Source organism: Candoia aspera, chromosome 4, assembly GCF_035149785.1.
Source record: "Candoia aspera isolate rCanAsp1 chromosome 4, rCanAsp1.hap2, whole genome shotgun sequence".
Classification (NCBI taxonomy): Eukaryota; Metazoa; Chordata; class Lepidosauria; order Squamata; family Boidae; genus Candoia; species Candoia aspera.
The window spans coordinates 77,782,171-77,806,153 of NC_086156.1; the positions used below are offsets into that span (position 1 = coordinate 77,782,171).

A 23,983-nucleotide genomic window follows, 5' to 3' on the forward strand; every position below is an offset into this window, starting at 1 on the left:
AACCTTAAGCCCCCAGAATACCGATTAAATAATCAGTAGGCAGAAAAAGAAAAATAGCTTTAAGAAGAAAAATTAGACTGTTATTCTCAGCTTTAGAGTACTATAATATTGCTAATAGAAGTAAGATTTAACAATATATGCCGATGATAATGATTTCAGGTTTGCCTCTATTCTTTAAAAGAAGTATACTTTGCATGTTGTTAAGTAATATTGGAAGGCTCAGGGTTAAATATTTCCATCAGAAATTCTTAGTTTTAGTTATCAAGAATGAATATGGAAGGAAATTACGTAGTACTTTTGAAGGAGAAATGATTTTATCTAATTTTATCTCTAAATGGTTAACTCATATAGCAGTATTAAATTAATGTTTGCCCTGAATAATAATTTAATATTTCTATGTATGATAATGACCTCTTGAGATTATGGGAAAAGCTGTGATAGATTATTATTGATAATAATATAGATATAGATAAATGACATAACCCCCTTTTTGCAATTCTCTGTCAAAAGAAATGTAGTTGTTATGGGTAATCTGATAGGATGTAGAAATAATAGCTTGATCAGTGACAAGGATTCTATTACAGCCAATTATTTGATTTAACAAGGTTTAAACAAGACCTTCAGTTAAAATTTAACAGTGCCAGAGGACATATTACAGTAGATATGTACCATCGAATAACTTCTTCAAGAAACCTATTTTCTACAACCAAGTATTTAGTAGCTTTGTGTATGCCCATATTACAGTATTTATTCAAAGAATTTTACATTGCTTTTCAGCCAAAAGGCTTTCAGAATAACTATAGTAGTAATCAATATCTACTACAAAATAATGATGGTAGTAACAGGAGAATCTCTGTTCACAGGTTTATAGCTAAAAGACATAACACAAAATAAAAAAGAAAGGGAGCATGTCTTTACAGGTTAACAAATTCAGTCTCAGTAAAAGGCTTTTATTTCACAGACTGGTAACTAACTGATTAAGAAGACATTAGGAAACTGAGAAGAGATTGAAAAGCCAAAGAGCAGCTATCAGCTTCAAAATAACATTAGACAAATGGGAATTTGTTTTAAAAAACAAAATGGATAAATTAATTGCAATTTATCTTAGAGAAATAAATGTGAAGCATGTTAAGCAATATATAAATAGCACCTTCCACTGGATAAATTACAACAATGGGAAGATTCAAAATTTATTTTGATTTCTTTTCATAGGTTAGCACATATCCTTTCTGGTTACATGGGCAAAATGATACAGATCAGCAACGGTCTGTAATCAAGTTTCTTTATCAACGATACATTTTTTTCCCCGCATTTTACACATTTGATTAAACCTGTGTTACATCTGTCAGGTGACTTATAAATTCTTTAATATTTTACAATTGTATCGGGATGGATCTTCCCTAAATTAGTCATCTGGGGCCGCTGAAATGAATGATAGTTAAGATAGTCATTAATTTCAATGAGGCCCCAAAGCGAAAAACTTTAATACGCTTTTTTTTTGCCGTAACTACACCAAAGTATATACTGCTTGAATGTAATGAGATATATCATGAGATTTATATATTTGGGATTATAGTCCTGATCCATATCTCATTCTCTTTTTTAATTTGATAATTTAATTTTTAAATAGCAGTGTGAAATAAAATAGCATTTTGTTAGACACATTCTCAATTTAAATTACAAACAGTGGAAATTAAAAAAAAACATTTTCTTGAGTTATGCATGCAGGTGCCTTTAATATAGCCTTCTAGATGCTTCTTCAGGAGCATAATCAACAATCTGAATCCAAGGCAACAATGTGGTTCTGACAAACAAAGAATATTGCAGTGTCAGGTAGCATTCCTGGGAATCATAGTTTGCATCTCTTGGATAATACTATGATACTTAGGCTTGGTACCACAGTTTGGGAAGAGAAAGAACTGGTTCATACTGTGAGAAGAAATATAAAGTATACCAATACGTTCAGGTTTCCCTAACCAGAATTTGGTGATTATAGTGAAAGTAAGTTTGTTTGAGGTGGCCATTTCAGGGGGTAATTGGTGCTTAAACCTTTCCAATTCTCTTCTTGTAATTCCTTCCCCCAAACTCTTTTTATATCAACTATGATGCATGCACGATGGCAAGTGAAGGTCTTGAGAATTTTTGTAAGCCATGTAGTTTGAGAAGGCACCAATTAACATTTTCCTTGACAAGAATTGTTCTGCTTGCCAGTTAAAATCCCTTCTTTAGGTATAGGGTACAATATGTTTTATCCTTCCAGGAAAGGAGCAGGGGGAGCAAATAACTGGCATGGAAAATAGTAAGTCCCCTCTCCCCATTAAATATGATACCACAGGCAGCACTTTTGCACAATAACATTACTGTATGTTCTTGGGATCTACATATAACGGTGTAGTTCCAACTTTACTACTGTTGTTAGAAACTAAATGACACTCTACAGAGATGATTACAAAATCTCTTTCATTGGCTCTTTTCCAGAGATGCTAATTCAACCAGGAATGCTTTAGGTCAGTGTTTTTCAGACTTGGCAACTTTAAGATGTGTGGACTTCAATTCCCAGAATTCTGTAGCCAGCATGCTGGTTGGGGAATTCTGGGAGTTGAAGTCCACACATCTTAAAGTTGCCAAGTTTGAAAAACACTGCTTTAGGTACATATTATGTTTTTAGGGAAAGGATTTACACTATTCATCCCATTAGCTGTTGAAGTAACAGCTCCATGATGTTAATGAGTGTACATGTGCTAGTAACCCACATGTAGACTTCTCTTTGTCAGATTCTACTGAATTCCCTTTTCAGGAATCTTTTAGAAATAGGGGCACATAATATTTCCTAAACATGACTGTGACTAATGCAGACTTCTGCCACTTTTTGGCAAAGAAATGTCTATGAATAGATGTATATATTTGTATATGCAAGTACAATAGTTTTAACAGGGGCTCTATCCATGCACTGAGACCAAAGAGCAAGCAGTCTGGTTGATGCTGTCCATGTAGACTAAACACTCACGGCAGCTTGCAGTAAGGCAATGGGTGGCTTTGGTTCTTTACACACTTCTTTTCCCAACCTGTGCTTTGTACCTTAACGCCTTAGTGCAGTGTTTCTCAACCTTGGCAACTTTAAGATGTGTGGACTTCAACTCCCAGAATTCCCTAGCCAAGGTTGAGAAACACTGCCTTAGTGCATAGGCCTCTTTCATTCAACCCATTCCAGCCTGGACAGTAACGAGTGCCTTCTGTTGTTCCCTGCAAGTCTAATTCTATGTTCCTCCTAGGTGCAAATATCAAACAGCATTTTCTACACACAAAACTATCAGGGAATCTGAGCAGCTCCAGGTATCCTCCACGAGGAATGTGCCCTTAAGTGGAAGAGAGGCACGTCCCCTTAACTGGCTGGATGCTTTCCTCCAGCCTTGACAGTCTTGAGGTTTGGACTGCCTTCTCTGAAGCTTCATGCCATGCCAGACGGCTTTATTGGTCCTGAAAATACAAACAGCAGGAATGTACAAAAAAGAAAGAAGAAGCCAGCTTTTCAGCCAATCTCTTGTGGAGGTAAGGCCCAGGCATACAGATAATTTCTGCTCTCCTTGCCTGTGTGCTCAAAAATCATGTCTCAATAATCTTCCTCTCCTTCCATGTGATTGAAGGATTTAAATCATGAAACTGCTGCCAAACCTATGTGGACCTCATCATTTCCTTCAGTGCTCAATGCAGTTCATGTTGTTATTCTTACAACACTTCTATAAGTAGGTTAGTATTACTCCCAAATGTATAAGGGGCAACAGAAATGGAAGATGAACTTGACAAATTGCTATTTGCTGAATTAAAGAGAACAGCACCTCTCCAATAGAAGACGATATATGTATCTCAGGGCTGAACTGTACTGTAGAGTCCTTGGTGCTCTCTGAGCTTGGCTGTTTGGCTGCAGGTGTTTCATTGCCTGACTAGGTAACACCATCAGTGCACCATTATGGATGTTCTTTCTACATTTTACTCACCATGTAGGGTCTGTCATGACATTCAGCCCATTGAACGCATAGATGGGAAACTTCATGGAGTTGAAATCAGAAGTTCCATGCTTACTGAAGAGGGAATTCCAGCTCTTTGCCAATAGCTGACCCTGCAGCAGAAATGAGATTTAGAACCTTTCTGCACTTGCATCTAACCATAGCACAAACATGCTGCAGCAACCTCTTTTTTCCTGCCATTTTTCATGGCATGGCCTTCATGCCTCAGCTTTCCTGAGTTGTTCTGTATTAAAGGAGTATTTTCCATTTTAACCCAAGTCTTTTCTTTTTGTCATGGTTCCAAACAGACACATTTAACTAACTTTCTGCTAGGGGCATGGCCAGGTGATCCTTAGGTGAAGAGATTGGTCCACCTCCTGTTGGGCAGCTTAGGCAAGGGTAGGCATGCCTCACCCCCTCCACTTCAGTCTCTGGGCCAGTGTTTCTCAACCGTGGCAACTTTAAGATATGTGGACTTTGACCAAATATATATAAAACCTAATAATAATAAGGATAATAATTTTCTGCCAGTTCAAGGACTGGAGGAATGCATATTAATATGGCCATGAGAAAGAGACTTTGAAATACTTGCTTAGATATTTAAGGAACTTAACAACAGCTTTGCTTGCATTTCCTGTACAAAGAGAATTAAATTCTCAACAGCTTCCATTTGGAAACCAGGCACTGGAATTAGCTGGGCAATCATAAGGCAGTTTTGATGTGCCTACTTCTCCGCAGTCCTATCCAAGAAAGATGTACTGACTCAAGAGCCAATATGAATTCTTTACTAACCTTAAGGTTAACAACTGGCAGATTCCTGTCTGTTTTCTTCACAACTGAAATAAGGCTTTGTGTATCTGAAGACAGGAAGGCCCTGAAAGTTCCATGCAGCTTTGCCTCCTGCGCCTGCTGATAGCATTGCAGGTCTGCACCACTAATCCCTTTCATGTCACCAGTCAGAGGGACATTTAGTGCCACTAGGTGGAGCTAGGAGAGTGAAAGAAATTCAGATGAGTACATTTTATTTAAGTAGAGTTTGATTCAACAGAGTGGTAGCTGATGCCCATCAAGTTTCATTCCTTATCTTCATTGAGCTGTTTGTATTTTAGCAGTTGAAGCCAATTTCAGTCATATATAGCTACCAAACAAGGAGCCAAAGGAATGACAATTAAAAAAAAAATCCACAGATTATCCCACACACCAAACCTATTGTTCCCAAATTTTCTTGGGAAACCATGACAGTTAAATGAAATCCATATGGGTTTATACTGTCCAATGGCTTGCTTTTAAAACAAACCAAGACTATAGCTGTAAAGATAGATACGAAGTGTGCATAAATATATTTACCCATTCTTCATTTAGGCAATTCCATGAACTGTCAATCTTCTGTAGACTTGTAATAAACATTTAACTCCCCTGACTTCATTGATCCCAGACTGCCAGGAAGGGCAACAAAGACGATTGGGCTACATAAGCCTTACCAAAAAGGATACCCTCCAAATATGTAGTGACTACAACTTCTAAAAATTTTAGTTAAAATGCTAACTAGAAATTTTGAGGGTTGTATTCTCAACATATCTAAAGGGTACCTAGTTGAGGAAAACATTTCAAAGCAGTTTCTGCTTTTCTGAATTGGCTATGATTGCTTGTTTTTAGAAGTTTCTGGTTGTCCTATAACCAATAAAAAATCTAAGTTGTATCATTAACTACATTCTTTGTCCCAGATGGTATATGAGGGTTTTTTTTTTAATGTTGTGCCAATGATTTGACTTCTGTTGAACTTACTGCAGGAACCCTCTGGGAGATGCTAGTTGGTGTAATCCGAATTCTTACGTGACTTTCATCAAGTTGGACCTAGAGAGAAAGATTACTATATTATTCTTTATTTGGAAGATTTAGAGACCTGTTGATCAATTCTTTACAATAAGATACAAACACAAAACCCACCCAATTGAGCAACCCTTAATTCTTTCATTGTTCACTGCAGTTGTCAGCAAAAACAATGGCAACAAGTGGCTGAAGCTAACAGATCACTTCCCTTTGTCTGCCTCATTTTACTATCACCACCACAGCTACTCACTATTACATTGGGTGAAAATCAGAATGAATCAAAATAATTGATCTATTTTCTGTTTGGGAAAGAAAATGCTGGGCAGCAGGATTAATGGTCCCAGCATCCAATGAGATAGTAGAAAATCCTTCTATCACTGGATAGCTCTCCTTCAATTTATACCTGTGCCTTTGCTCAGTTTAAATGGCAAATCATGCTAATTTCAGCAGGATGTATGCTTTTAACAGCAGTCTATTATTTGCAGTATTTTTTTGGCCTGGCATTCAATATCCTAGATATGAAAATAGATCACAGATTGTAATGGGAAAACTTAGCTAGCCTTTGTATTAAAAAGGATGTTGCAGGAGTAGGTATTAGAAAGTGGTCATAATTTTGGTCAGATTTACCATATTATAAATAGGAAATTGAATTGTCCTAGGAAAATAAAATACAATTTGCTGATACCTTAATCCCGTGGAACTACCAAGCAAGGAATCAAGGGAAAGTTAGTTAACTTTCTGTGTTCCACAATTTTGTGAAAAAAAACTGGTCTGAACATTGTGGAAATTTCAATTCCACAGGAGGAATGGGTCCCAGATTTTTTATGCATTCTTTAAGTTAGCAGATTTTAGGTACCTTGATTCAAAAATTGTTGCAGTATAATGCACTGTTTGGGCTAACTTGGGGGTACACACAAACAGATAAACACAATGAGAGTTTTAGTAGTATATAGATAAATGCTAAGACTGTAATGAACTATAGTTCCCTGCCTGTCATTCAATTCTTTCCTCAGTACTCAGCTCTGAGAAGAAGAGTACCTAGAGGATAATATGGAGATGGCAACAGCTCAGTCACTATTGGGTCTTAAGGAGAGCTGTATAGCTATCCTGGGGGCTTTTATTAAGTGGATGAGATCCTTCAAAAAAAACACAAAGTCATGCCCCAACCCATGGAGTTGTATAACTTAATCTTACCATGTATTATTATTTTTACTGAAAACATTGTATAATACTTTCTGAGGCAAAGTCTCCTCAAAGCAACTTACAACGTCAAATTTTAAGATAAAATAACCACAAAGATTACATGGTAAATATGTGCATACATTCCTTACCATTATCAAACTTTCTTCTCAAAGGTACCACCTAAATGGCCCTGTGTAAAGTCTAGAATTGCAAGCCATTTCTTGGCATCACTCTACCAAAACAAACTCCTAAAATACAATACTGATCTAACAATACTATTGTGCAAGCACTGATGTGACAAAAAATGCTGGGAAAATTCCTTACCTGGTTCTTTTCTGTAGGCACCAAAGGGTCATCAGCTGCAAATAGAGACTCAGAATCCTCCATCTGATCATGAAGGAAACACACACAGTGTTCATGTAAGACCAAACTGAAAGAAGTATAAAATTTAGCAGCCTTGCCAGGTAGTTCACACCAGCAAGCTAAGATCCATCGTGAAAGTCCAATGTCTGATAAATTCAGTAGTTAATCTGTCTTGAAAAAATGAAAACAATATTTCCCAATTTATAATATGGAACATAAGAAGTCAGCTGCATCAGCCTAAATGCCTATCTAGTTCAACATCCTGTAATCCACAATTCCATCCAGATGTCTGACTAGAAAAGAAAGCAAACCCAATAACGTAATTCTACAATCTTTTAAATACTGTACCAAATTCAACTAATCCCCTTAAGTTAAATGGATTAATTAATGGCTCCTACCAGAAGTTTGCTCCATCCTTTAGGGGTCTTGAAGAAGGCTTCAGCCCCTTCAGTGATGTAGACCAAACTGCCTTCAGGGATGGAGGAAGTAGATTTCAACATCGTCTCTTTCGAATTGAAGACCCAGGTAGAGCGCTGAAAGGAAAGCAGAAGAGACAACACATCCCTTTTAATAAAAATGTCACTGGATCATATCTAGTCTGTACTGGGAAAGGCTTGTAAACCTTTCTGGATTAGTAGGTCAGTTTTGATGTTTGGTAGTGCTATAACCTATTCCAAAAATTTACAACATCTCTCTGATTTGCAAGCATTGTTGCAGCTACCTCCTTGGGCAACTATAAACTGTATTTCTTTTGGAGAAAATCATTATTTTATAATAAAAGTGATATATAAGCATCTGTAACAAAGCACAGTACATATCTAGATGGATGCTGCCATCTTTTTAAAAGAAAGGGGTAAAAATATAATATGATAAGTATGTCAGCTCTGATAGTTTTATGTCAGTTCAGGAACTGATGCTGGATCGGTTTGATCAATTGGAGGGCATCTGAATTGTGAGGTCCTGAACTTTTGTCCTAAGATTCAGTCTTAAATGCATTATAAAACACCATCTTTGAAACAGGGAACATGCAGTTTTAAATGGGAATTTTTTTTTGTCCAAATAGTATATAGTAATTTGAAAGAAGACAATATATTCTTTCTTCTTTTATATTCAGTAAACAATCTGGGCCAGTTTAGTATCAATTAAAAATCTATTCAAAAGGGAATTTTAAAAAAATGAAAAAAGGAATAGGTGCATAGAAGTACATTAAACATTTGAGCATACGCACACAAGAACTGGGATATTCAAGGGAGTACGCAGAGAAGAGAAATAAGAAATGAATCATAAAAGCCAAACCTCTGGAAATAAGTATATCTAATCTGGTTCTTTTTGCCTGAACAGATTATCAAAAGAAGAAATAAAATAAAAGAGAATAGAAATATGGATTGATGATCACACAATGACAATATTGTCTGGATACCCCATGAAATTATTGTAATGAACTTTGCACAAGAAAAGGTTGACCTGGAGGCAGTCTTAGTCTGAGGCCTCATGAATAGACAAAAGATTCAGAGAAAGGTATTGTGGAAAGTGGTTTGAGAAATGTATTGCTTCCTTTGGAGCACATATTGTTTTGTACACTTGCATACACTTTAAAACATTTTTTTTGGTGCCTTCAAGTCAGTGTTGACTCCTGGCAACTGCCTGGACAAGTCCCTGCAGTTCTCTTGGCAAGATTTCAGAAGTGGTTTTGCCATTGCCTCCTTCCCAGGGCTGAGAGAAAGTGACTGGCCCAAGGTCATCTAGCTGGCTTTGTGCCTATGACAGGATTAGATCTCATGGTCTCCTGGTTCCTAGCCTGGTGCCTTAACCACTACACCAAACTTGGTCTCCAAAACATGCTTTAATACTTAGTATTTTGAGCTTAACTTTGCTTCTCCTCTGCCTATCTTTTCTCCATTTATGATTTGCAGTAGAAAAAAACATTTTCTTGTATGTATTTAGAGTGGGTGATTTAACAGCCACTTTAATTCTTTAATTAAAGAATTATTCCTTTATGCATGTATGGTAAAATCAATTCTGCACAGAGATACTGTATGCAAAGCAGTCACTATCACCTTTGTCCAAGTGTCCAAAGCAGAGCTGTATACTGTACTGTACACATTAATCTGCCTGTATACATTAACTTGCCTTAACTGATCTCCTGAATCTTGTTATTACAAATTCCTTTGGAAACAACAACTTCATCCATTGTTTCAAAACAAATACAAAAACAAATATTGGAAAAAAATAGAAGGATACAGCCAGGGAAACTGAATACTTGGGATGGGATGGAATGAGGAGGAAGAGTGCTTGAGTAGAGGGAGGCAAGTATAGAAGGCTGATTTCTAAGACATTTTCCTACAGAAGCACCAGTACTTTCAATAGCAGTGTTTAATATACAGGAGACATGCCAAGTGACAAGCTTGACTGGAAGCCACATCTCATCACCAGAAATATGTAATCCTATATGCATGGAAGAAATTAGCATCTGGCCCTAGGGCTTGTGTGTCCCTTGAATTATGTTGGATTATCTGTTCCTTCCCTGCAGTCTATTGCTTGGGAAAGAGCTTCAAAAAAGAGAACATGATGAAGAGAGAAAAAGAAGGGTGTCAGACAGTTAAAGAAGTGCTATCTGCCTGAGAATGGGTATTTCCAGCAACATTTGCCACTGTTCAGACAAATTGCATACATCAGTGCAATCCCAGCATGATCTCTAACATTTTATTCCTGAAAGGATATGCACTTTGATAGAGAAATGGTTGCCCACTGCATAAATATGGGCCATGGTTGTGAAAAATAGATTCTGCATGTATTTATTTTTTTACCCTAGACCAGAGTACCCCAAGATCATGCCATGAAATACAATGGCAAAATGGTAAATTTCAGTACTGAAAATGTTAATTTGTTTTTACAATTAAAATAGCAAAATATGTGCATTAATCCACCTATTTTCTGTAGCCTCTCCTCCACCTTCTTATAAAAAATCAAGAGAAAATAAATGGGTAACAAATGTGACTGCCACCCCCTGATGACATCTGTGTATCGTAGACAAACCTCAGTATAGCTCCCAGAAGCCAGATTTATTTATTTATTTATGTATATGTATATATAAATTTCAGCCAGTATCCCCAAATATTTGCCTATCTCTGCCTGACTTTGGGAGAGAAATCAAAATGGAGAAACTCATGGCAGTAACACACCTTATATCCATTCTGGCTTCCATAGGAAGAATCCTTCAGAGGCAGCACTGTATCTGTGCAACAAAAACAAGTTTGAATGAACATGCCCTCCCTCCCAGAATATAAATATTTTTCTGTACAAGAACCAGGAACTTGCCTCTTTCCTACAGCCCTCCAGATGCATTAGGACTGCTTGGGGGTCAAATACTTCCTAAACACTAAATTCATGCCAAGCTCGAACAGAAGAGAGTGATGCAAGGGCCAGAAGTAGCTCAGCTTTCCCCACAAATACTCTGAGCAAGGACAGCAACATTGCCCTTTAACCTCCTGCCAATGCCAAGTCAGGCTGTCCTTGGGTAACTTGTACCTGTTTTGTATCTATGTTCTTCTATTTCTCTGTTGTAACTTAAGCTTGACAATTCACCTAGGAACCACAGCTGTAGTAGGTTGCATAGCCAGAAAAAACATCAGATCAATGAGTCCTACAGATTGCAGGATTGATAAATTGCCAACAGAGAGAAGCTAGATGAGGAAAAACTAAAGAATTCATGCAAGGCATTTGCACACTAAAACATTTGGATATATTTCTGTTTCAACTACGAAGAGGAATAGAATCGTACCTGAATCCAAACATGGATCCTGGTTCACCTGGAAGGAATAAGAGCAGAGATAGTTGCCATGTCATAAGGGGAGTGGCTCCTAATGTTCTGAAATATTGTAAAGAAATATTTCTTTCACCAAGCTTTTAAGTTAGTTATTATTATGACTTTTTAAATGTTGCTTGCAATTGTATTAATTTTGTTTTGTTTGTATTTTTGTTGTAAGCTGCCTTGAGTCCTGGAATAACTAGAAAGGTGAGATATACATTCAGTAATAAAGAAATGAAAATACTAGTCAAACTGTATGTATAAACCAGGGTGCAGCAATGCTTTTTCAGTGCAGGGTTGGAGCTATTGATCAATTTGCTTTTTAGTTTGTTTTTTCCCATTGAGCAAGAGGTTATTTAACCTCATTTTGTCCCTTGTATGAATGTAGCTTCTTGGAACCGAGGATCAGCAGAATTAATCTTTATGAAGCACCAGCCTTCCCTATTTATTTTGGCTGTTGTAACTTTGTTACACTTGCAAAATGGAGTTTAAAGGTATATTTTACAAAAAAGTCTCTTCTACATCTAAGGAATCTTGGAACAGCAAAGAAAAAACCAAGCCACACCCTGCCAGTCAGAATTCCAGATGCTACAGGTATTGTAAAAGTCAATTGAGATATGGTATAAGAATTTTGATAGGGCTGTTGGGGAGGCACCTAGACTGGAACAACAACAAGGGGAAGGGCTAATTCTTCTCCCCATATTCTTTTCTATGCTAAACTTTTCTCTATCCTCCCAAAGTAACTCCTTGCTCCAGTTGGTAAAACATGGGCAGACTTGGCAGAACAGAATTATCGACTGCCAGGACCTCAGGGTAACTTCAGGTAAGATTTTTGTTGTGCGTGGAATTGTCCAAGGGATTAGGAAGGGGGTATAGACAATGCTACTTTGTGTAATCACAGAAAATCCTTTAAGGAGGGGAATGTGGAAGAACCATTCACTATTTTTGGATTGGTGGTATTAGAGGTCCATCTAGAAGTACCTCAATGCAGTCAAGGGTGCCACCTCCAGATCAACTGCCTTTGCTTGAGAGTTCTGGGCAGGACTTATTCTTGTTGATTGTTTCTCAGATAGCATAGGCTTTCTTTAATAAACAATGTTTTCGGGGACTGCCAGGGTACCTGTCTTTGCATGATATGACTGTAAAGAGGCAACCTTATGACTCAGTCAACTCACCGGCTGCTTGCAATGTGGCCTGGGTCGGACTGGGTACACTCTCTGGAAAGGTACAAATTAGCTATTATAAAGCATACAGATCAAAGAGGAAGAGGTTTTCCCTCCCCCTATTTCCATCTCAAGTTTTTTCGGAACAAGAGAGACATTCCCATTTCCTAAAGTATTAATTCACTTCCTGTTTCATTTCAACTTGGCTCTGAGCTAATATGAGATTAGTCATTCTGACATGGGTTGAGCAGCCAGTTCCTTCTGTATTTTAAATGCAAATATCTCTGAAGGGGAATGATGATCCATTCTTTTGTTCTACTCGCAAAGGTCAATCCCATTGTATGCAGGTTTGAATCCTCAAAGGCAAAAGAGCTTTTGACTACTCCTATCATTCATCCCTCACATGGGACTAGCCTTCTCCTATGGATGGTACCACCTGATCCCCAAACTGGAAAATAAATGTGGCTCTGTGATTCCATAGCAGATGAAAACAGAGGTAAGGAAGCTAAGAACAGGCAAGGAAGGGGGTTTCCTTCTTCCTTATTCACTGTTTATGTGCCAAAATTGCCTCAATTTCCAAAAGATGCTAGTGTTCCTTAACAGCAACCAATGGTATGAAGCATCACAATGAGTAACATTTAATGAACCTGAAAATATCTGAAGAGTTGGATTTCTAGTTTTTCATAAAATGTTTGACTTCCCCTCTGCCCCTATGGCATATGATGAGTGCTTTCAGATGGTAAGGAACTGATGTGTAATTGTTGTGCCTTGAGATAGGATCCCCATAGTGCAGTGTTTCTCAACCTCAGCAATTTTAAGATGGGTGGACTTCAACTCCCAGAATTCCCCAGCCAGGATGCTGGCTAGGGAATTCTGGGAGTTGAGGTCCACATATCTTAAAGTTGCTGAAGTTGAGAAACACTGCCATAGTGAGTTATAACATCTTCTACAGTCATCTAATCATTGTGCCAAAATAATAGCAATGAGACAAGCTTTTATTGCCTCATTGGTGGCTAGGTGATCCTATAAATCATAACGGGCTGTGGGTAGGACCTTGCCTTATTCACAGAATTTTACAAGGTAACTAAGCATCCTCCATTCGTAATTCTGTCTTCCAACATACCACCATTCCATTCCAGAGAAAATCCATCAAAGAGGAAAAGACAGAACAGCTGTTATCAGGACTGAAAAGGAGAGTTAACTTACATTGATATAAAGGACGCCAGGAGGGCCTGGAGGGCCAGGATTTCCTGGGGGGCCTGGAGGACCCTAGAACAAAGGGAGATAACACTTTATTATTTGGACATTTTGAAATTAAGCTTTGCAGAGATTATTTCCTATAAGTAATTCCTATGTGTAAATGTGTTTCATGTGACAGATCCATAGACATCAACGTTCTACCAGTGTAAGGTGCAGAAGTGTTTTGAATATACAGTATGACAGCACGCACAGCTCATTCAGACATGGAATTTCCTTTGAGGAAAAAGCCAGGATGGGATTTAAGACATCCTGAAGACCAAAGAGCAACATACTTTTTTTTTAAGTGACAAAACTGAAGCAAAACTAGAATCTTTGGAAGTGATGACAAATTGAATGTGACTCACATGGTTGACAACTGCACCATATATTTCTGTGTCTCCTTTGCCATTCTGGAGTTGAGAGAGAAAAGGAAGTAAACTGTATGACTAGTCACTGGTACCGACACATTGCATTCACCTACAATACGCTCACTTAAACGATTCCTTAATTTATTTTAATACTGATGGGGGAAATTCTATCTTACAAAGATGCAGGGTTCTTTTGCCCTACAGTGGGCATCTACCAGCAAGCAAATGAGGTTTAAGCCCGCTATATAACTAGAAGAAGAAAGCCACTTGAATTGAGAGAAGCAGAAAGAGGGCTAAATGTAAATGCCAGATGTTTCTAGCTATGAGGGTGTAGCCATGAGAAGTCTGCACAAAAGTTCTCTTGGAGAATTTGATGCACTTAGCTGAGTTGTTATCTATGCAACAATATCTGTTTGCTTCCATTATGCCCTGGTTTTGGTATTTGTAAGTAAAGCAAATGGCCCCTAAAAACCTACAGAGTTCTCTCTAAGAGAAATCAAACTATGCTGTATCGTTGGGCTTCTCTCCACTTGGTGAAGTGGATAATTTGCCAAGCTCATCTTGGAATGAGACCTCTGCTCAGCAGTTTCTCAAATTTCCCTGGAGCGATATTCCAAAAATAAAAGGAGGGAGAAAAAGTTATGTTGGTTAGAAGTGAGGACCAAAAACACTACTCTCTCAGTGCTAGACCAATTATTCAAACTGGGATATGCATTTCTTTAACATACCTCTTGGTAGAGAAAAGGCACCCAAGAATCAGGTGGGCCATTTCTGGCTTCCTTGCAGCAGCTCTGGCAATCCTGTGGAAAAGTAGCATTTTGAGCCTTGTGGGGAAGTGTTTCTCTAAGTTTTAAAACAAAATAAAAATAATTTATTTTCCATCAAGGGGTCTTGGAAGATGGGGATACTGTTTTCTGTGACTACGCACCACTTTTCCTGGATCTCCCTTTTCACCCTGCAAAGAAATCAAACAAACAAACAAACAAAAAATCAGGTGGTAAAATTGTCAATTCTTGGTCTTGCCTCCCTTGAAGCTAGCAGGATAGGAAAGCGACATTTGGAGGTAGCGGGACTGCTCTTTACACTACAGAATGACATTTGTGGTGGAAGTTGGAGAGCATGGCTTCTGGATTTCATTTTAGATGCTGGGATGCATCTAGACTGTTGCTGTTGTAGCTCTTTCCATATGAACCTTCTCCTCATCTTTAAGAAGCTGTTGTTGTTGTTATTATGTGTGGGTAATCTACAGTTAGATTCACAGTCTAAGACAGTCTAAGACTTAATAATTCAAGTCCTAACTAAGGACCGAAGAATTATTAAGGTAGTGTCTAAGAATATAGGCAGTTCCAAGCAGGGTGGTTTTTTGTAAAATTAGGGTGTCCATGTCCGATAAATTCAACATTTTGAGATATCGAGGGAGTTCTTCAGGTATTGCTCTGAGGACTCCAATCACAATTGGTATAACAATGGATATCTTTTTCCATAGGTGTTCAACTTCAATCTTCAAATCCTGGCATTTTGTAATATAATTATAATAATAATAATTAATTAAATTAAATTAAATTAAATTAAATTAAATTAAATTAAATTAAATTAAATTAAATTAAATTAATAATAATAATAATAATAATAATAATTCAGTAAGCATTTCTCCATTGTAAAGGCTTTTTAACTGGGAGTTTCCAAACAAATGTTATGCTATCATCGCTGTTTTGCTGTAAAACAGCATTGAAACAGAATGTTGGCATGGATAGGCAACTTGTGACATTCTAGATGTTCTTGAATTAAAGCTCCTGGCAGCTCCAACCAGCTAGGCCAATGGTGAAAGATGCTGAGAGTTGTAAATCAGCAATAGCTGGAGTGCCTCAAGTTGTCTATTGTTCTGTGCCATCGATGGCTGTTGAATATTTCCTGGGCAAGAAGAAAAACTAAATTTGATTAATTGAAATTTAAATCAATAGGTTAACAGGATTTCTCCTCATCTGTTCAATCACTTTCTGTATTATCACATGAACAATTATAACTTGGCAGCAGTTTAAGGAAGGTCTCAGAGTGTTATTGAAGCTTTAAGGTGCTATGTGGCCTCCTGTGACTGCAGCTTGTGTACCCTTACTCTGGGAAGCCTGAATCCGAAGCATATGTGATGACTTGCAGACCAGCTGGAAGGACAGCCAGTAGCCATACTGTATAGTTAAGATGAATACCTTAGGACCAGGAGCTCCTTGAAGACTTGCTTGAGAGTTACACTACAAAGAACAAGAGAAGGTATCAGTGTAGCCCACAGGAATAGGCCAATCCCTATTATGAGTGTGCAGATAACACAACTTTTAACTTTTCTTATGTATACTCTTGTCAGATTACTGTGCTTATGGCTAGAGACAAAACAGATAAACCTTGTCAAACACAATTAAGAATTATCCTGAATATATCCGTGTATTCAAAAATGTTTGCTCATACAATTCCCCCTCTCTTCTCCAGGAATAAGAGGTTTTTCTCTTTTGGCATGCATTGGAGGAGTGGACAGAGGGAGAAGAATAGCAAAAAAGTAGATTTTTAAAGGGACATGAATCAGTGGAAACCAAAAAAAGCCCATTTGACTTTTAGGATCCTTTCCTTTATCCCAAATAAAGGTAGAATATCCTTTTACTTCTATGACTTGCTGAAGGGACACAGGAAACAATGTTGTATCACTAGAATTGATGCAGATGAAAAGTTGGATTGTTGTGTGCCTTTGGGAGAGGACAAAAAGCATTCATTTAGCCTCTTAAACTTCCTTCCTATGGGAAAATCACCTTGATTCTTTGGATTTTTAGCCTTTTAAAGGCTCAGGCTTAAGGTGACTGTTTTGCCCCTTAAACCTCCCCCCAACAAAATCCCAAAAAGGAGTTTGACCATTTCTGCCCTTCCCATTCTGGGGGCTTTTAGGGACTGCAAATAAGGGGAAGGGGGCTGCCTACCCTGTCCTCAAAATAAACAAGGCATTTGTATATTTTCAGGTTTATAGCTTTTAAAAAATGGAGTAAGCACATGCATCTTTGCTTCTAGATGTCATTTCACATCCCCTGCGACAATTGAATAACCTTACATGGGGAACAAAGTGTGCTAGCTGGAGGCTGGGTTGATTCTACTCACCTGATTATCACCAGGTAAGCCAGGAGGCCCTACAGGGCCAGGTATACCCTGAGATCCCTTTTCTCCAGTCTGCCCTGGTTTGCCTGGCAGCCCCCATTCACCAGGGTCGCCTTTCTCACCCTGAAAGGATTCAACACCCAGAATTATCATGGCAAGTCTAAAGAAAAACTTCAAGTCTCATAAAGTAATCATCAGCTCTGAGTTCTTTGTTTTTTTCATATTTATATCTGCTGACTTGTCTTTGATTCAAAGCACTTTGGAATGCAGAACATATGTTTTCCCCATTGTATGACAGTTATTTAAGCATTTTTCATCCAGTTTGCATTTAATACACTGAGAATGGAATGTCTATCAAGGAATTCAGGTCAGTAATGTGCCAGCCACAAGATGTGGTAATAGATACGATATCAAGAAGAAGAAGAGCAGGGATATAATTAGAACCCCAAAGCCAACCTCTTTGGTGTGGCCTCTTATCCCAATATTAATCCTTAATTAAAGAGCTAGTGGCTACATTCAAGGGAACAGACCTGTTCTGGTGCCTGTGGCTTGTACACACAAGCTGCTCTCCAGGGTAGAATAGAAGTAGCAGTAGGTTGGGATGCCTGCAGATTGTGTCAGTCTAGGGTTACCAGATCTGAGTTGCAAGGATTGAAAGAACCACTAGATGGCAGCAGGGTGTTTTCTTTGTCTCTAGTGGTCCCCCATTCAGGACACATGAAGCTGTCTACCATGCTTGCCTGCAAGCTGGTGCTCCATGCCACACCCACCATGCCAGGCAAAGGAATTCTGATAATGAATTTTGAATTCTGAATTCTGATCACTGAAGTCTGAAGCAGCCCAGGTTGCAGAAGGATATATTGTCTTTTGCTGAGCTGCAGAGCCCATAAAAATACCATTTTTGCATCTTTTTAATAAAAAAACCTGACATGTCTCCATGCAATGCACTTATCATCATGTCTCGTTGACAACTACTGTGTGTTCTGGGACATAATCCAAGTCCATGCTCACTTGCAGCAGCACAAAGCAGGGGAGGCATGACAATTGTTTTGAAGCTACTTTTCAGGAAAGGCTATTTCATCCTGCACCTCCTTTCACTAAAGAGATCCCAAGAAGTTCAAAAGATTCGCCAGGGATCCTCTGAGCACAACATAAAAACCAAGATTTCTAAAACTTATTTAATTTAATTTAATTTGGAAAAACAAATCACAACTGGAGACAACATTTGCAAAGGGATGTACTCTGTGGCTCAGGTCCCTTCACATCAATACCTAACATACAAGTAACACGCCCAGCATCATACTATATGGGAAGAAAAGATGGAGTATTAGACATAGGAAAACCTAAGGGGCAGCAATGAACCTCAGTACAGAGGCATACATTACAAAACTCTCTTCTCTCTAGTCTTCCTCAGCAGAGACAGGGTCATCCAGTCTGAAGGGAAGTAAACAGAGTTTGTTCCCTCACAACCAGTATTTCCAAGTATAGCAATTCCTTTCTTTTCATGGCTGTATGAAGATAGTGTCTCTATGAGAATATGATTGAAACTGGAAGAAATAAACCCAAATCTTTCCCTGGCATCCTCAGTTGGCGGCAGGAGGGACAAGTTTATTCTCCTTTCCTCATAATTTGATGAGTGTGATTGAAGCCCCCTTTTCTTCTTTTTCTTTGTTCCCATCTGGGTTTGTTATCTCAGCCATCTTTGCTCCTTTTTGTTTTGCGTTCTTTTCTTGTTTTTTTAAAATGTTTTTAACAATGTGTAAATTACCCAGAGTTGCTGGGAATCTGGCAGCATATAAATTTGATAAATTGAATTAAATCAAATTTCACCAAATGAAATCACATTTCATTTATGTGATTTTTATAAATCACATTTCATTGATTTCACATTTATTTGTTTCTCACAGAAGTGAGAGCTGTTGAGGCAAAGCTACACCTATTTGCAGAGTCCTGCCTGATTTGAATAGTCTGCTACTATTTGAATAATCTAGCTACAGTCTGCTGCTAGAACAACCTTCTCCAACCTAGTGTTCTCCAGTTACATGGGTATCCCAGCTAGCAAGGCCAATGACTTGCTGCTGGGAATTGTGGGGGCGTTAGTTCTAATTCACGTAGAGTGCATACGATTTAGAGGAAGATTCTGCTAGAGAGGAGTATATTTCAATAATAGAAATGGGCTTTTATATATATTAGCTAGCAAAATGTCTGCCCTTAGGTATAGGTGCCAAGAAACCTTATTATTGCCCTTGCCCTTGCCCTTGCCCTTGGTTATTTTATTTTGTTTTTTCTCAGCTCATTCTTCCACCCATGTGTCCCCAAATTCTCATAGCAAAGGCAATGGTTACCTTTAATCCATTCTTTCCGGAAGGCCCATCTGTTCCCGGAGGACCTTCTGGTCCAGGGATGCCTGGTAATCCTGGTGGACCAACCTGGCCTGGAAGTCCTGGATGACCTTCAGGGCCTTTGACTCCTGGAGGACCCTCTGGCCCCATTGGTGCTGGAATCCCTGGAGATCCTGTGGCTCCTGGAGGACCAGGCTGGCCTGGAGCCCCAGGAAGCCCTGGAGCCCCCTGCTGGCTTTCAAGTCCTGGGAGTCCAGGGGGACCTGGTGGGCCTTCAGGTCCTGGGTATCCTTGGGGTCCGGGATGACCTGGATGACCAGGTAACCCTGGTGGGCCAGGAGGTCCTTCTATAAGACTGACTCTCTAGAAAAACAGGAAGATAACAGAGAAACAGTTGGAGAGACAGAAAAGGCTAATTTAGCACTTCTGGGAATTTAAATATATAGCCTAGTACTCACCCATCACTATCTTCAGCAGTACAGTCCTGACAAAAACTTCAGTGGTACTCAAAGATTAAGTAGGCTCAAGAGTTACAATAGTGATGAGGGATGTTACTCATCTGTTAAATCTGTTCTTTTATAAAGCACATATGCGAATTTCAAGTCATACAGTACTAGATGAGATGCCATTCATTGCATCTCATTTAACAACAAAAATAAGGAATACTAAAAGTAAAGACTAGACCCAGGGGTTAGTTTGGAACAAGACAACTGATTTGGAACAGGAATTTATGCCAGATCTGGATAGGGGGAACTGTCAGAGGATGCTTCTGCTGTAGAATTACACTGCCTCATTTATGGAATTTTACAGTGGGGTTCAGACAGTCTTTCCTTTAATGTATAAATTTCATGTATCTCTCCACTTCTGCTAATTCTTCTCTCCCCCTTTTGATCCAAGGAGGGAAAAACCAAACATCTGTACTGACTGGCAGTGCTAGCAGTGGTATTTCAGGAAGTATTCTAAAACAGACAAATATAGAAACTGCTATAATATTTGTCTTGGCATTCTTGTGAGACATTTATTGTCTGATGAAAAAATTCTGAACCAACACCATTCTGAACCATTGTCCAGACAGCAGAATTGAAAAGGACATCACATGGGTGCATTTGTTTCTTGCCTAAGACTGCAAAACTGGGTGTGTTTCCCCCTTTCAATCCCATGTTGGGCCAGGAATACAGGGCCACAAGTTGTGTTGGTCACAAGTTGTACATTTCTATAATGAGTAGGCTGATTAGGAAGTCCAGAGTAATAAAGGTTACTTAAGAAGGTTTACTATGGAGGCAGTGCACAACAACTTTTGGCTTGGAATTGCACTTCCTCTTTTTGCCTTGCTTAGGATCCATATAGTTGTGGCCAGTGAAGTTATGATTTCACTGGAACGGGCAGAGCAATGTTCTCCTTCTTTCCTCGCTTTAGGCTTTTGGAAGGAGCACTGATGAGCTGAATTTTGGTTGTAAGCCTGGCTATAGGTGCCATTTTTCTTCTTTACATTCCACTCCCCCCCCCACAACAAACAAATAAAAGCTTAACACTTGGCCTTTCCCACTATGGAGTGCTTTGGAGGCCACAAATGGGTTTATCTCCATCACTGGTTTACTAAAACGACACCAGGTTTTCAAGTTCAGCCAAAAGCCAAGTAACCAAGCAAATAAAAAATAGATCACATTTTGAATGGTCCTGAAGCATAATGTGAATTTTGTATGACAAGGAAAGGTGAATATCTTTGTTTGGTGAACCTGATGTTTTTTAGACTATTGAAAAAAATGTTGATGTTGCCCCCAGCCTATCACTGAATCTTACCTTTTCTTCTCCATCCTTGGCATCAGTGAAGTCTGTTACTTTAGGAAGAGTTGAGCCTGGTAGACCTGGTGGCCCCGGTGGCCCTGGTGGCCCTTGAAGCCCTGGAATGCCAGGATGGCCAGGTTTGCCAATTTGTCCAGTTTCTCCAGGTAGTCCTTTTTGTCCTGGAGGACCCTGATCACCCTTTTCTCCCTGTGGTAGAAAAGAACTTGAGATAAGAAGTATAGTGCAAATTCTGACAATAGAACATTCAATGAAAGGTCATGTTCCAAACCCTTGTGGTGCAAAGTTCTTTTCTTTCCCTTTAAAAACTCTATGGGGAAAGAAACGTTCTTTGCATCAGATCTTGCCTGGAGATCTGTACAGATGCCAACTGAAACCTGAAATCCATTGCCCCTTTTTAATGCATCCATTCTGTATGGTACAGTGTAGGCCCTCTGGGAGATGTTTGTAGATACATATTTTGTGGATAATAGTATCCATATACACTCCTTCAGGGAACGGTCTTTGCAACTGGGTTCCACTGGAATCATTTGTAAAAGAGTCTAAAATATCATTAAATCTATCCCTTTTCAACATGTTACATTTCAGATGTGCTTGGAAGGCAGCTGTCTGAGAGTTCTTGGAGTTGTAATCCAAATGTATCTGGAGGATGCCTGGTTGGGGAAACCAGCTCAAATAATCAAGGTTTCTATTTTAGTTGTCATCTAGCAACCCACATTCCCACTCCATCCCTGGAAGAGTTTTTGTGCCATTAACTTTAACAGCTCCATGACAGTAAATGTAACATAATAACTTCAATTCTTCTCAGCACAAGGAAAAGTTAACAGCTGAATTTTTGACTAACAAGCAACTCTTCAAGGCACAGTTTTAGTGATTTTTTTTGGTGTGGTTTTGACAGGATAAGTTAGTAAATAACACAAGTAGCACACATGTGGTTTAGTTTACACTTGGAAGAGGTAACAGATTTTTCCTTGTCTTGGGCAGCTTTCTCAAGACAGTTTTTGAGTAGATGCTTCCAACTATTACACTTGATGCCAGCTAAATTGCAACTGGACCTAGATTTCTTGTTTCCACTAAGGAAAAAATAAATACATAATATGCACACCTTTGGACCAGGAGGACCAGGTATTGCTGGACAGACACACTGTGAAGTATTATTAATCTAAGGAAGACAGAAAAAAAAACAATTAGTGATAAACCATCTATTTAAAAAGCAGGAAGGGAGAACAGGAACATCGACCTCATCTCAGTACTTGTTTAAATACATAACCAACTATGTTGGCCATTAGAAAACATAGTTTCCATTTCTGTAGGAAAGAACCATGCACAAATATTGGCAGGTAGCAGTGATGACATCAAAATGATAAAATGTGCATTGTGACATCAGAGCACAAGTTCCACTCTTTCATACTTGTATTGCAAAATTGCATGCAAGAATGTGAGGGGCAGAGTTTGCATTACAGTGCATAGTCTGTCCATTGCTTCCCTTCTGTGGACACCTGTGGATCATGTGACTGATCCCTCACATTCAGTAATATTTCTTAGGTGGGAGCAACTATGGACCAACGTTTTTAACCAGATTCAGCTGGGATGCTGTCTTAGCCCTTCCTAGAAAAAACAAAGTAGTCTGCACCAATCTTGACTGAATTATTGTAATACATTGATGCATCTTTGATAAAGTTTCAAAAACTGTAGTTTGTTAAAAATGCAGATTATTTGAAATCAGCAATAGTATTCCTTGCTGTCCATTTATTCCTATTTTAAGCCATCTTTGGTGCAGGTTCAATTTATTGATCTTGAAAACCTTAAATCAGTGTTGAGAACCTCAAGTCCACTAAATATTCTTTGATTCCAATTTGTAGCACTTCCAAACTCATGGACTTATGATGAAGGAGATGATTAAGGGATGATTCAGCCAATTTAGAAGGCCACAGATTTTATAGCTGAGATAGTGTGAGGTAAACTAGGTCCAACTGCCTTATGAATTACCTTTTCCAGTACAAGCTTTCTAAAAACCCAGGTCAACAAGTTCCTCCCATCTACAGATAACTTGATGAGACCCCTAAGCTATAAGTATTGTATAATACACATCTGGTAATAATTTTTAACATACTGGTCTTGTCACAGAATCCCCTCTGACAGTAGATTGCTGATCTGAAGTCATGAGGACTTTTGAAGCCTTCTAGGATAAAAAACAATGGCAATAAGGAAATGAATTTAAAGCATCAGTTAACTCCACATCTCCTCCTTCCTGCAATGGAAAAATTTCCCGCCCAACCCAAGTGCAAGCATCTTTTTAGAGAAGAGGAAGATCCAGTAGCTGCTATATTTATAAACTAAATTTTCACTAATTAGGGATAAAGTAAAGGTAAAGGTTTCCCTTGACATTAAGTCCAGTCGTGTCTGACTAAGGAGCAGCACTCATCTCCATTTCAAAGCCGAAGAGCCGGCATTTGTCCATAGACACTTCCGTGGTCATGTGGCTGGCATGACTACATAGAACGCCGTTAGCTGCCCGCTGAAGCGGTACCTATTAATCTACTCACATTTGCATGTTTTCGAACTGCTAGGTTGGCAGGAGCTGGGACTAGCAACGGGAGCTCACCCCGTCATGCGGATTTGGACTGCCGACCTTCTGATCGGCAAGCTCAGCAGCTCAGCGGTTTAACCTGCAGCGCCACCGCATCCTTTAATTAGGGATACTATATATGTTTATTGAGAAGTAAGTCTCATTGAACAAAAAATCCCCTGT

At 38.8% G+C, this 23,983-nt stretch overlaps 1 protein-coding gene across 3 annotated transcripts in view; it reads right to left on the reverse strand.

Annotated features, from left to right (window-relative positions):
• Positions 1-934: 934 nt before the first annotated feature.
• The window catches only part of LOC134495321 (collagen alpha-1(XV) chain-like), a 33,678-nt gene continuing 10,629 nt past the window's right edge, over positions 935-23,983 (reverse strand). The window contains exons 5-23 of one of the 3 annotated variants that reach the window (XM_063300683.1): positions 23,345-23,410; positions 22,337-22,393; positions 21,229-21,420; positions 19,432-19,791; positions 17,090-17,209; positions 16,162-16,203; positions 14,886-14,912; positions 14,686-14,757; positions 13,955-13,999; positions 13,557-13,619; positions 12,363-12,404; positions 11,161-11,188; positions 10,562-10,614; positions 7,778-7,912; positions 7,341-7,403; positions 5,790-5,858; positions 4,797-4,991; positions 3,996-4,117; positions 935-3,477 (exon numbers count right to left, since the gene is read on the reverse strand). In XM_063300683.1, the coding sequence (XP_063156753.1) occupies positions 3,282-3,477; positions 3,996-4,117; positions 4,797-4,991; positions 5,790-5,858; positions 7,341-7,403; positions 7,778-7,912; positions 10,562-10,614; positions 11,161-11,188; positions 12,363-12,404; positions 13,557-13,619; positions 13,955-13,999; positions 14,686-14,757; positions 14,886-14,912; positions 16,162-16,203; positions 17,090-17,209; positions 19,432-19,791; positions 21,229-21,420; positions 22,337-22,393; positions 23,345-23,410 (1,947 nt within the window). In that variant the 3' untranslated portion in view covers positions 935-3,281. Of the gene's footprint in view, positions 3,478-3,995; positions 4,118-4,796; positions 4,992-5,789; positions 5,859-7,340; positions 7,404-7,777; positions 7,913-10,561; positions 10,615-11,160; positions 11,189-12,362; positions 12,405-13,556; positions 13,620-13,954; positions 14,000-14,685; positions 14,758-14,885; positions 14,913-16,161; positions 16,204-17,089; positions 17,210-19,431; positions 19,792-21,228; positions 21,421-22,336; positions 22,394-23,344; positions 23,414-23,983 lie in introns of all 3 variants that reach the window. The other 2 variants (XM_063300682.1, XM_063300684.1) reach the window with 2 other exon arrangements.